Raw genomic sequence first — 13,394 nt, forward strand, 5'->3', positions numbered from 1 at the left:
TGCTGCTCTTCTTGTGCACTGAAGCTCATCCAAGTCTGTCCAGCTTTGCTGCAGCCTGCTACTGTTTTGTTCCATGTTTGAGGTAGTGATGTGGAAGTGAATGCATGGGTGGGGCCTGGGGGGGGGACAGCGGCTGTTAGCATGCCTATGGCATGCCTATGTTAGTTATGTCAGTTTGTCATCTCCTGGTTGTGAGCTCTTGTTTGAGTGTGATGGAGACATAGAAGCTCTAGTAGTTTAGGTGCATTTTTTTAATTTGTTGGCTTCTTGTGTGCATTCTTAGGCCGGTTTTTGCTCTCCACACTCAGCCTATACCTACCAGACATTGTTGTTTTCTTATGGGATCTTTTCAGGGTCTCCTCTTTATTTCCGGTATTTTTCTCTTCAATGACTAGCATTTATTGCTGGTCGGCCAGCATTTATGGCCCCTATAGGAGTAGGTCAGCTAGTTTTTTGGTTTTTTGGCTATTTATAGCTGCACCCCCCACTTGGCAGATATATATACATACTCTTCAGTCTTTAGTCTTCCGTTTGTAGGTGCACACTCTGACACTCCAACTCTCCATGCTTGGTGCTGCCATCGTCATCAGCCTCACTAATGCTTTGGGCTGTGTGTAGGGACTGATCAGTCCATTCCCATTGTATCAACATTCTTCTTCAGTAAGTGCAATATTCTTCCTCTTTTACTTCCTCTCTCTCTCTCTCTCTCTCTCTCTCTCTCTCTCAGTGTTTATGTTTCTCTTTCGTTGCATACTCTCACATAGTATCATCACCCAAGTGAGTACACAGTTTGGAGCATTCTTCTTCAAAGAGCAGGTTTTCATTATGGAGGAGCAGCCCAGATTTATGAAATGCAGATTTCAGCCTCCGTTTACTGTGTTTATAGCTTGTACAGGTGGTCCACTGCTTGTTTGACCTTTCTGGCAGCCAGGTGACTTCTTGAGAAGACTAGGTGATAGCATACAGGACCGGGTGCCAACGTCCAAGCATCCAGCAGCCCCTATTTTCTGTGTTTTGCAGCAAACACAAATTTGCATTTTGCAGGTGGCAGCTTTCTGGCTCAGGTGATAGGTTCTTGGTGGAGGCAACCCCCTTTTGGTGGCAGGCGACAACTTTTCCCTAACAGATGACACATCTACAATCCGTGTAGCTGATTGCCTTTTGTCTCCCGTGTTGTCTCCATCAAAATGTAACTTTTTGGGTGATTGTAGAATCAAAGATGTCTTACCAATTCATGCGCTTTTATGACTTAGAGGAGGAGCTTCTTTCCACACATTCTATTGGATGAAGATGAGATTATTGCGATTATAGTTAGTGAGAGACGTCTCCCGTTCACAATGGTCCCTCTTTTATTCATCTTTCACAGAAGGCTCCGTCCTCAGTGAAGATGCTATCCTTGATATCCTCGGTGCAGGTGCTTGTCTTACTTTTATTATCCAAATAAGACAAAATCGATGGTTCCAACTATTCGTTGTAGTCGTGTAAGGTGGAGCACATAGTCCACACCTTTGATCTTAGGGCTCTTGTTTTTGATTCTATACCTTTCTAAGGAGAATTCAATAGATGGGACTTCTATGGACCGAGTAGCCTTGTGGGATTGACTCAACTCTAGAGCTCGATCCTTTCTCTATATGAGTTTGTAGATTTTGTCCTTGTGCGTATTTGCAGGTTGAAGACTGCGGCAAAAGTGTGGAAGAAGCTTGCGTGTTTGTATTAGCATAAGATATTTGTCCACAAGATGTCCCTCGAGAAGAAGTTGCGGATGCTCAATTTTGATGACTTCTCCTCTTTGAAGGAGCACATCATGAAGATGGACATGAGGGGTGAGTTTGCCTCTCTTGGTTGGATGATATCCTCCAAAGACATGGCTATTATCCTTTTGACTCAACTGCCATTTTCTTGGTTCAATGTCTTCTACACTAGCCTTATCATGTGAAGGACCCATGAGTCACTCTTATGGGAGGAGCTTTCATCGCTTGACTTGGAGCATGACGAGCGACTTAGAGAGGTTGGGGCTCGTGGTTCTGGCTCGAGCAATGCATTTATTGCAAGTATAGGTGGAGGGGAGAAGAAGATGGTGCAGGCCAAGGACAAGAAGTAGGAGGACAAGAAGGATGAGAAGAAGGAGAAGAAGCCCAAGTGCCCACACTGTGGAAAGGGCACTCATCTCGACGAGAAGTGTTGGAAAAACTACCCCCATTTGAAGCCAAAAGAGAAGGATTGGAAGGATACGAGGGCTGCCCTTGCAACAACAGTCTGTCTTTGTGTATATATTTGTGGAGGAGGATACAACTCTTGCTTCTTCCACTAGGGAGAAGCCTTGCCTTGTTAACAGTGGGAAGGATTGGCTTCAGGACTTGAGTGCCAGAGGGGACATTTCACCATTGGTGACAATTCTACCGTTCTCGTTCGCGGAGTAGGGACTATTTCTTTATTGCTGGATCAGTAGTCTTCTTTGGTGAAGTGTTGGCAAAACTACCCCCATTTGAAGCCAAAGGAGAAGGATTCGAAGGATACGAGGGTTGCTCCTGCAACAAGAGTCTATCTTTGTGCATGTATTTGTGGAGGAGGACACAACTCTTGGTTCTTCCATTAGGGAGAAGTCAGGACTTGAGTGCCGGAGGGGGCACCTTACCATTGGTGACAATTCTACCATTTCCGTTCGCGGAGTGGGGACTATTCCTTTATTGCCGGATAAGTAGTCTTCTTTGGCCAAAGTTCTTTATGTACTAGATTTAGGTTTTAACCTTTTGTCTGTTCATGGTTTTACACGGCTTAGTACTCGCATGGTATCACATAGGATGTGATAATAGTGGAGGATGCTTCTATAGGTGCCGTTCTTTGGACAGGATCCCAAGAGGGTGGGCTTTTACATGTTCACAGCCTTAGCTGCTGCGAGGTCTTCTCACTATCTTGGATTGCTTTGGCATGCTCATTATGGTCATGTAAATTTCGACTTGATAGAACGGGCTTCTCGAAAGAAGATGGTGGAGGGACTTCTCGATTTCCCTCCTATTCACACTTTGTACCCTAGTTGTTTGAGGGGCAGGCAACATAGATAGTCTCATCCCCAGGTTGCTACTAGGAGGGCTTCTACTTTGCTTGACTTGGTTCGTACCGACCTTTGCGGACCTATGGACATGGCCTCCCTTGGGAAGTCCAAGTATTTGATGTTGATTATAGGCGACTTCAGTTGTTCTATGTGGCCTCTGTTTCTGTGAGTGAAAGGTGTTTGTGGAGCATAGACTACTTCCAAAGTTTGTGGTGTACAAGCAGATCATTGTGGAGAGTCTATTTTAATCTCTTTTCTTAGTTTTGCAGGGATCACGACATTCAGACGGAGTATACCCATCCGAAGACACCTTTGGAGAATGGTATGGTGGAGTGTGCGAATTGGACCATGCTAGAGATTGCTCGATCAATGTTGGAGCATCGGGTCTTCCTTATATCCTTTGGGGTGAGGTGGTGGCTATTGCAGTTCACATCCAGACTGTTTCTTGACTTCCGTGTTATAGGATATAACTTCCTACGAGGCCTTCTTTGGTCGAAAGCCCTCCGTGTCTTACTTCCGTACCTTTGGATGTGATGCATTTTTCCATTTAGACAAGAAGAAGAGGAAGATGAAGCTTGACTCAAAGTCCAAGAAGCTCATTTTCGTAGGCTACAACACTACCACAAAGGGCTATCGCCTGTATAGCCCATGGACACAAAAGCTTGAGGTGAGCAGGAATTTAATCTTTGACGAGGCTGCGGCCTTGGAGAATCCTATTGATGGTTCTCTTACAAGTGATTCTTCATCATCAATTGAGCCTCTCCCACCCTTTGTTCCTCTACTTCCTTCTAGGTTGCCTCTTAGCATACTTTCTTCGTCTTCAGCTCCTCCCTCCCTCTCCTTCTCCACCCTCTACTCTGGCTTCCGTACCACCTTTGACAGATGCGACAACTACTTTTTCGTTGCATACTTCTACCTCTTCATCCTCCCCTTCAAATTCTTCTAGGGCTGATTAGCCGTCAGAGGGGGAGGGGGGAGGATTTACCTTTCCTTGGTGAGGGGGAGTCCCTACCACACAAAGGTGCCTTACAGGTATTGGAGACTACTCGGTCTCCCTTGTAGTAGGATGAGCCTCTTCGTATTCCTCGTTGGTACGGACAGCTCATGCATGATTTAGGTGTTTCTCACTTCCTTGCTTCTCCTATAGGTCCATGCAGATCAGCTCACTTACAGGCCTAGAGGAATAGTTCACTTTTTGTGAACTCTGCTCTTATGTTACATATTCTTCATGCCAGTGAGCCTACTATAGTTGAGGAGACTCTTGCATTGGATATTTGGCATCAGGCCATGTAGGAGAAGCTTGATTCTATCGAGTGTAATTAGACTTCGGAGTTGGTTCCGCGTCCCCTGAAGCGGAAGGTGATAGGTGTGAAGTGAGTCAATAAGACCAAGTACCTTGTAGATGGTTCCTTGGACAAGCACAATGCTAGGCATGTAGCCAAGGGTTTTGCTTAGAGGATTGGTTTGGACTATTTTGAGACTTTTGCACCTACGGTTTGGATGTCTACTATTCAAGCTATCTTCGCTCTTGCAACCCACCATTGCTGGCTTGTTTATTAGAGGGACGCAAAGTCTGCCTTCTTGAATGGTGTCCTTGAGGAGGAGATTTATGTTTCACACTCTCCAGGTTTTTTTGTGCAAGGGAAGGAGGACCATATCTAGAGATTGCGGAAGGTTCTCTATGGCCTAAAGTAGGCTCCTCGTGCTTGCTATCAATGGATTGATCGATTCTTTCGTTGAGGGTGACAAGTGTGTTTTGCTTATTGTATATGGATGATCTCATCATTACAGGGAGCTCTACTCAGGAGATTGATTGCACTCGAGATTTTGCAACTGGAGTTTGCCATGGCGGATCTTGGGTTCTTATATTTCTTCCTTGGATTGGAGATCTATCAGATGGCATAGGGCTTTTTTATTTCACAGCACGGGTACATTATTAAACATCTCTCAGAGTTTGGTATGGCTGATCACTGGCCTATTTCTTATTCCATGGACCCAACATTTAAGCTTTTGGCAACCGGAGATCCCCTCACAAATGCCACTCGTTATAGGTGTTTTGTTGGCTCCCTCATTCGGCTTATTATACTCGGCTTGATATTTCTTTGTTGTGGATTGTTGTCTTTTTTCATGAAGACTCCCACTCAAAGCATTGGAGAGCGGCTTTGTGCATTTTTTGTTATTTAGAGGGGACTTGATTCTATGGGATCATGTATGGAGAGGGGGTTACTCTATCTGGTTGGAGTTATTTTGATTGGGCAGGTGATATGGATTTGCGAGGGTCGACTATAGGTTGTGTCTTTTTTCTTGGATCAGGAGCTATCTCGTGGAGCAGCAAGAAGCAACCTACTATGGCTCTTTCTTCTATAGAGGCAAAGTATTGTGCATTATGTTCTACTGCTATGAAGGCGGTTTGGCTTTGCCGCATGTTGGTAGAGATTGGCTTTTCTCAGCGTGGACCTACGGAGCTGCGTGTTGACGATCAGAGTGCTTCGATATCACTATGTTCGAGAGCGGTTGTGGATTTCGAGTTAGCGGTGGCTTATTATTCCACAGACGATAACACAGGAGATCTCTTCATGAAGCCGTTGGCCAAGGCTTCCATGCTTCATCACATGAGGTTGTTGGATCTTTAGACACTCCCATGATCTAAGAGGGGGTGTTAGCTTGCCTACGTTAGTTATGTTAGTCAGTCATCTCTTGGTTGTGAGCTATTGTGAGAGTCTGACAAAGACATAGGAGCTGTAGTAGTTCAGGTGCAGTTTCTTTATTTGTTGGCTTTCTATGTGTATTCCTAGGCCAATTTACTCTCCATAGTCTACTTATACCTGTTGGACATTGTAATTGTTATATGGGAACATTTTGGCATCTCCCCTATTTTTTTGGCTTTGTCCTCTTTAGTGACCAGCATTTATTGCTAGTCGACCAACATTTGTCATGAGGACATGTATTTTTGAAACCTCACTTAACATGTGGATTAATTTTTAATCACATGGTTAATTAAGTGTTACACATATGAGGTGTAACTTGGGTTAGAGTAAATTTACGAGCTTGGGACCAGAGGAAATTATGGTATGTCAAAGACAAAAGTTGCTATAAGTTATGCCGTACAAGTACTTGGTGGTATTGGGTGTTAGTTGTTGGCCTAGGTCATTCATTTGTCCATAAGTGTTAGTTGGTGACACTAGAGAAGTGGTGGTTAATGATGCCTAACACCAATTTGATGGTCAAAGTGGTGTAAGTCACTCGGGAATGGAAGTTACCTAGCCAATTTAATTATTGGCCAGTTAGATTATTTTTCAAAGCACTGTAATAATGATTAATTTTTAGTATTTAAAGACTGAAAATTAATATGTAATTATGGATAATGTTGGGAAAACCATTTGGGAAGGTTGCCACTTATCAAAAATTCCCATGCAAGACTGAAAAACGTCTTTAGAGTCTGGAGAGAGGCATTTTAGTATATTTAGGTTGCAAGAGAGAGAGAGGAGATGCTACTGGTCTGATTTGCAGCCATTGGAAGACCTTCGGAGGCAACTAGGGGCGAGAGAAGACCAATCAACAACAGGTGATAGCATCTACAAGCTGTTGAGACAGGGCAACTGACTGATTTTCTTTAGTTCTTTGCATCTACAAGCTATTGAGACATGGCAGCTGACTGATTTTCTTGAGTTCTTTGCATCTACAAGCTATTGAGATACGGCAACAACTGTAAATGACAGATTTTCTTTGTTCTTTGCGAAGAAAGTCTGAATTTTCTCTCTCCTCAACATTCTCTCTCATCTCCCAGCCTTTCTATAGCATTACTTTGAAGATTATAGCATTGAGATCACCAGAGGTTGGGAAATTTCAGATTTCTCTACTGTAAACCCTAATCTGCAACAGAAGTTAGGGTTTAGCAGCAGCCCGGGAAGCGTACTAGAAATTGGAAGCTCCAAGACTTGGATTCAATAGGGCTGAAGCTATTTTTAGTCAAATTCAAGTGGAGGGACCAGTAAATCAAAGAATTTGGGGCATTTTCCATCTCCATCAAAGCAGGTGAAGGCCAATTGAGTGCCCGAATTAAGGGGTAAATCAGATTGAAGATTTGCTGGTCATTTTGGACAGCAAGGGGAGTTGGAATACTGAAAGGGATTGGGAGAATTTCTTCTTCAATTAAGTTAAATAAATATTGAAAGGGGTGCTAGTTTTGGGGCCATTAGGGTGTCCATTGTCCAAGATTATAAGTTAGTTTGCATTTCTCAGTTTTGTAATAAATGTTACTGTTGTAACTAAGTTAATATTAAGGAATTACCACCCATCCACGGAAGGAAGGTTGTTTCCAGCATTTATGGCCCTATAGGAGCAAGTTAGCCAGTTTTTTGGCGTTTTGGCTATTTATAGCTGCACCTCCCACTTGGCAAACATGTACACACTCTTTAGTCTTTGGTCTTCCGTTTATAGGTGCACAGTCTGATACTCTGACTCTCCATGCTTGGTGCTGCCATCATCATCAACCTAATTTGGTGCCCTCACTGACGCTGTGGGTTGTGTGCAGGGACTGATCAGTCCATTCCCATTGTATCAGCATTCTTCTTCAATAAGTACAGTATTCTTCCTTAATCTTCTGCTCTCTTTCTCCCTCTTTGCTTCTCTCTATGTTGGTGTTTCTCTTTTGTTGCGCACTCTCACGAGAGAGAGAGAGAGAGAGAGAGAGAGAGAGAGAGAGAGAGAGAGTGTGTGTGTGTGTGTGTTTTTAAAGAAGATGAATGCTGAGTTCTGAAAACTGTGAGCGGAATATGTACAAGAGGAGTGTGTGAACATATCATTCTCAGAAAATCTCTCAATTCTCCCAATAGACTGAATACTGAAAACCACACATGGCAGCCTATAAAGGCAATAAATGCAGCCCTGTCTCCTTGACATGACTGAAATACTGTGCACATTGCTGCAGGCAACTGCCTGCCTGGGGTGAACTGTCCAACTGCTGCCTGCCGGCTGATCTGCCCAGCCTGCTCAACCTGCCCACCCTTTTTGACCTGCTTGGCCTGGCTGACTGACATACACAGGAGCAGATCCTCTAACGTATGCAGATACTTGAGACTTGAAGTATCTTTATGAAATGATTTTCTGAAATGCTTACATCTTACAAAGATTCTCAATGTCCATGTTTCAAATGAAAACTTAAATTTTGGTTATAACAATTTAGGACTAAAGAAAATGCTATAGAGTCTTCTTTTGCATTTTATTTGGTGTTAGATCTTTTAAGCTATAGTATACTATGAATGCCCTTTTATTTCCATATCCCTTTTTTGGACTTCAGAAATTTAATATTTTAGCACAGATATGCGTCGAGGCTCGACCTTTGGTGTGTATTTACACAGATACTTCTCACAAACATCTTTATGAAATGTTTTTCTCTGATTGTTACTTTCACAAACATCTGCAATGTACATATTACAAATGACATCTTTAAGATTGAGTTTTGCTGTGATGTATGGGCTTAAGAGAGTGCTCTAGAGTCTCCTTTGAATGTTTTCCAGAGCTTTAGTTTTGTGTTGGACTTCATAAATTTGATATTTTGGCTCAGATATGCTTTGAGCCTTGAACTTTGATGTGTATTTACACAGATACTTGAAGTATCTGTATGGAATGTTTCTCTTTAGTGGTTACATCTTACAAACATCCACAATGTCCATGTTTCAAATGAAAACTTTAAGATTTAGTTTTATAGGTATTTATGGACTTACGAAAGTGCTCTAGAGGCTCCTTTTTTAAGTTTGAGACAGTGAGTCTGGATGTTTTAGCGTGGTATGTTGATTTCCTTGTAACTCTCTCTCTCTCTCTCTCTTTTTGTGTCTCGTTCAGAGTTATGATATTCTGCAGAACACGAAGTGTGTTGTCTGAAATGAAAGAAACTGGATATATGATATGGAGCTTTAAAACAATGAAATGTTGCATGCCACTATGATATACTGCCGTTATGTTTATCCAGCATCAGAGACCAAGAAGTTAAAATTTCTAATTTCTTATTGTTTAATGGTTGTTTAAGTTCAGGTACTATAAGTCTCCAACAGGGAGGAGATTACGCTCCATGCCAGAGGTTGAACGGTATGTTCCTCTAGCCTGTGTCCAGAATGTCTTTGTGATGTGCACCTTATCTACTATCATGTTGAATAACAATGCTGTGCCAGTATGTTTCTGATCTTTTTGTGTGATGTTTATGTTGCATTAAAATTTAATGCTCTATTTGGTTCTGTCAATGGTGTTTTTTCTTTTCCCCAAGGCAGTTATCTGGTCGAGCACCCTGAGTATGTAGATGCAGGAGTCAGTTTAAGTCAGTTTTCGTTTGTAAAACCAAAGCCCCTTGACCAAGGCTATGTCAGGAAAAGAAATGTATATACAATGGGCAGAATGAGGGGCAGCATTCCTCAGAAGAAACCCTATGATAAAGATTGATATCATGAAGTTGGCCAATATTCAAAGAACACCTTTCCAGGAGTAGATTATGCCAGTGATTTGGCCAGCTTTCAGGGACAAAGGATTGATAGAAACTTTGGATATGCAAGCTTTACCTGTCAGGAGAACCTGCAAAGAACTCAGTCAAAATCTTGTACTGAAAATTAAGTGTAAAGGTCTGATGCACCAATCAAAGATTTGATGCCACAAAAGTCCTCTCATACCTAAATTCCTTGCATACAGTTCTAAATTTCAACAGGCAACTAGTCTCTGAGCATTAACCTGCACCTTTAGACGGTTATGTATATTTATTTAGTGCTAGCACTTCTTTTCTGTTAGAATGTTATTGAAAAACTTAAAATTGGAGTCCTGATGCTGATGGATCAGGCCAAGTCAAAGGATTATTTGTCCAGTGCTAACAAAGCACTTGTGTTCAGGAGTGGACTGGCAGACTGGACGTCAGAATTTAACACTGTTGGTTCAAGCAAGTTATGGCCTTGTTCTTCAATTCTGCATACATTGTGAAGTGTTATCTGAATGAGACAATTTTCTCTCACTTCTGGTGCCTGCTTACAATCTCTATCGTAGAGAGTACCCAAGATGTGTTGGCTGAGGATCATTACTGTACTAGCTTAGTATCATGTTTAGAGATTGTACTGGGTTGCCATCTGTTGGTATTTCCAATTCTGCACACATTGTAAAGTGTTGTCTGAATGAGGAACTTTTCTCTGAGTGCTGGTGCCTGTGCAAAATCTCTATCGCAGAGAGTATCCAAGATGTGTTGGCTGAGGATCATTATGGCACTAGCTTATTATCACGTTTAGAGATTGTATTCGGTTGCTATCTGTTAGTTTTTCCACATTGTTTTACTGAAACTACTAACTTGAATAGTCATTGAGTGTCACAGCCTTTGACTTCTGCAATGAAATGCAAGGAGGGAGTTCAGCAATTATGTCTAAATTATCAAATTTTCCATCTTCATAGTTTACTTAAATTATAAAGGGAATTTGGTGCATTAAAGTTTTGGATGTGATCGAAATCGCTTACAAGCATACAAAAGAACAGGGATTTCAATGATATTTGAGGAGTTAGTAGCTTCATATCTTATTTAGATGGAATGCCACAACTCCCACTGCAAATGCTAGGTCATGGCAAGCGGTTATCATGGCATATATCAAACTGCCCATTGTAGATGCACAAGGGACCTTGGCCATCTCAGCCTTTTGCTCATTAGATTGTGAACAATTGGCTTGACTAACCTTCACATGAGAAGGTAAAGGATAGTCAACAGGCTTAACATCCTGTAGATGAGATCGCTCAAGGACCTTTTGGATGTACTCCTTCTGTGATGACAAGTAAAGAAGTCTCTTAAAGCAATCGAGCATAATGTACATCCCAAGAATATGTGAGGCTTGTTTCATGTCTTTCATCTCAAATCTCTTCTTGAGCCGACCTTTCAAGGCATCTAGCTCATCATGAGCACTCCCAGTAGCAAATTCGTTGCATTAGATGTTATATAAGTGGAATCTTCTGTGAAAGGTCAAGTAGTAAGCAATGACAACATAAGATTGGATATGAAATTTAGTGACTTCAAAGAAGAGTGGAGTATATTTAAGCCAATTGCTTACATAATGTTATCTATGTTATGTTAGGGCATAGGAAAATGTGCTAAGCATGATAGTCTCTTTAACATTGTAGTTGCAGAAGCAAAGTTGATGAGTAAATTGTAAAACATAGTTGTCCTTTCTTTGAACAAGAAGGGGAAAAGCTCTTTGTAAAAATAAGGCGATAAGAATATAACACTTGGTTTACCATGGTTTATGTAGACTTGAAATGGAGTACATTTATGGCATCTCTAAGCATACTATTTATATATAGGCTTGTGGGGGTGATGTAGATAAAGTATTGAAGTGTGCATGACTATTTGGTAATTACTCGGATCAAAATTGGAACAAACTTAAACTCACTATGCATGTAAGAAAGTTCTAGCAAGTATGTAAACAAGTCCATCTTATTGTTGAGTACATAGTTGTTGATATTGTCATGGACATGATGCAGAGTACTATAATATGGAAGTGGAGGGTATGGGATAGTAGAAATTGAGTAGAAACTTATTGTTTGCTTGTTAAATGTTGAATGGGCCTTAATCACCCTCCGCACTCCATGATAAGAACTCATCCACTATGATGAGAAGTCATCCCATACTAATAAGTGTGAAGGTCGAAATAAATGTGAATACTGATTGGATTGTATCATGAATAAACCAACACGCATAAATTTAAGCATCATTAATATATGTATAGGTCTTTGGTGAGTTCTATTAGGGGATTTTGTATGTGTGCTCACTTTACAAAGAAAATGAAAATTTTACAGTAAAGGTTGAATTTTATATAAACATTTGGTGCTAGAGAACTCATGGTAGTGCCACCTCTCCTCTTGTTATCACAAACCTACCATGTCTAGCCTCATTCTCATCCTTAGAGCCACTAATGCTATTTTCCTAGGAAGGATTTGATGATGATGAAGTCCTCTTTGTGCTAAAATTAAGGTATAACTCTTTGCATAGGCTCTTAACATATGCAAACTTGGTTGTGGAAGCTTCAAGACCAATTAGTCCTTTATACACTCGTTAAACACTTGAGAACCCAACAACTACTCATGTGATATGAGCATAGATAAACATATGCAAGCAATGAAGAAATAAACTTACACCATGATATTTTAACAAAGGATTACAATGTTACTTTCCCCCCACTACTATCAATGAGCTTTGTAAGAGTTCTAGTCTCAATCAATGAACTTAAGAGTTTTAGTCTCAATTGCAACTTAATATAATCTTTGTATGCATAACATACATGAAGATATTGATTTTCTTCATGGGTATCTAGAAGAGGTGGTTTACGGCTCATCCCCCTTATTTTGTAAATTGCAAGTGTCTTGATGATGTTTACATGGCACGAAATAAGCACTGACATAATGGTATCATAGCATCTTTCACACATTGTCCATCATGGCTTTCAAAGATTGAGTACTCAACATAATTAACTTATGTGTTCACCCAAAATAATTTGATCATTCCTATAGGCTTACATGTAGATGAGATTCCTCTTGACACAAACTCTTGTCATGCAATGGTCTAGGTTGTGTCTCTCATCTCCAATTAGTTTATAATTTTACAGATTATGGCCCAACACACTTGCTTAAGAATAATGATAGAAAATCATCAATTCTCAAAAAGAAGAAACCAAGAAATACATTGAAGATCATATTTTCTAAATTGAAACCCCATGTCTACTTCTTTAGCCCAAAACCTCTAACTCAATCCCTCTCAATTTGAGGGGGGAAATGTATGTCATGGTGAATGGTTAATGTATCCTAAAATTTGATCTTACATCATCATTGTATTAAACCTTTGAAGCATGGTAAATATTCTTCTACATTATTGAAACCCTCTTTTTAGATAATTTAGTGTCCATTATATTTGTGTACATATGAGAGTATGGGAAAGAGACGATGAAGATGATTCAAACTTACCTCTAGAAGCCCATTTTCAAGGATAACAACAATTTTAAACCTCAACAAACTGTGATTTATATCATATAGCTTTCCCTCAAGGAAGCTTGGTGAATGAATCTTTAATATTTGAATCATTGATGGATCAACATCACTTCTTGATGCACTTTGACTACTTTTTGATGCACCATAACTATTTTATGATATAGACAACACTCCATTTTTCTATTGAATACCTTACCTCTCTTGCACTCTTCATCCTCAGAGACCTATGATGTAGACATTGCTTCTTTTTGCTATTTAAGCCCTTGCCTCTCTTGTACTCTTCAATCCTTACAGCCTCTAGGTTGTAATACCATGCAAAACATACAATGCAATGAGTAGAATTTGAGCA

At 40.7% G+C, this 13,394-nt stretch overlaps 1 protein-coding gene across 6 annotated transcripts in view; it reads left to right on the plus strand.

Moving 5' to 3' along the window:
- LOC148009772 (methyl-CpG-binding domain-containing protein 2-like) overlaps nt 1–10,247 on the plus strand; it is a 51,583-nt gene extending 41,336 nt beyond the window's left edge. The window contains exons 2-4 of one of the 6 annotated variants that reach the window (XR_015689681.1): nt 7,983–8,113; nt 9,086–9,139; nt 9,319–9,394. Coding sequence is in view for 5 of the 6 variants with exons in the window: in XM_087672690.1 (XP_087528816.1) it covers nt 7,983–8,113; nt 9,081–9,139; nt 9,319–9,487 (359 nt within the window). In the remaining variant the exon portion in view is untranslated. Of the gene's footprint in view, nt 1–7,982; nt 8,114–9,080; nt 9,140–9,314 lie in introns of all 6 variants that reach the window. The other 5 variants (XM_087672690.1, XM_087672688.1, XM_087672685.1 and 2 more) reach the window with 5 other exon arrangements.
- Nucleotides 10,248–13,394: the final 3,147 nt, after the last annotated feature.

This window comes from Lygodium microphyllum, chromosome 30, assembly GCF_053477565.2.
Source record: "Lygodium microphyllum isolate KBCC chromosome 30, Lygodium_microphyllum_v1.1.10, whole genome shotgun sequence".
Classification (NCBI taxonomy): Eukaryota; Viridiplantae; Streptophyta; class Polypodiopsida; order Schizaeales; family Lygodiaceae; genus Lygodium; species Lygodium microphyllum.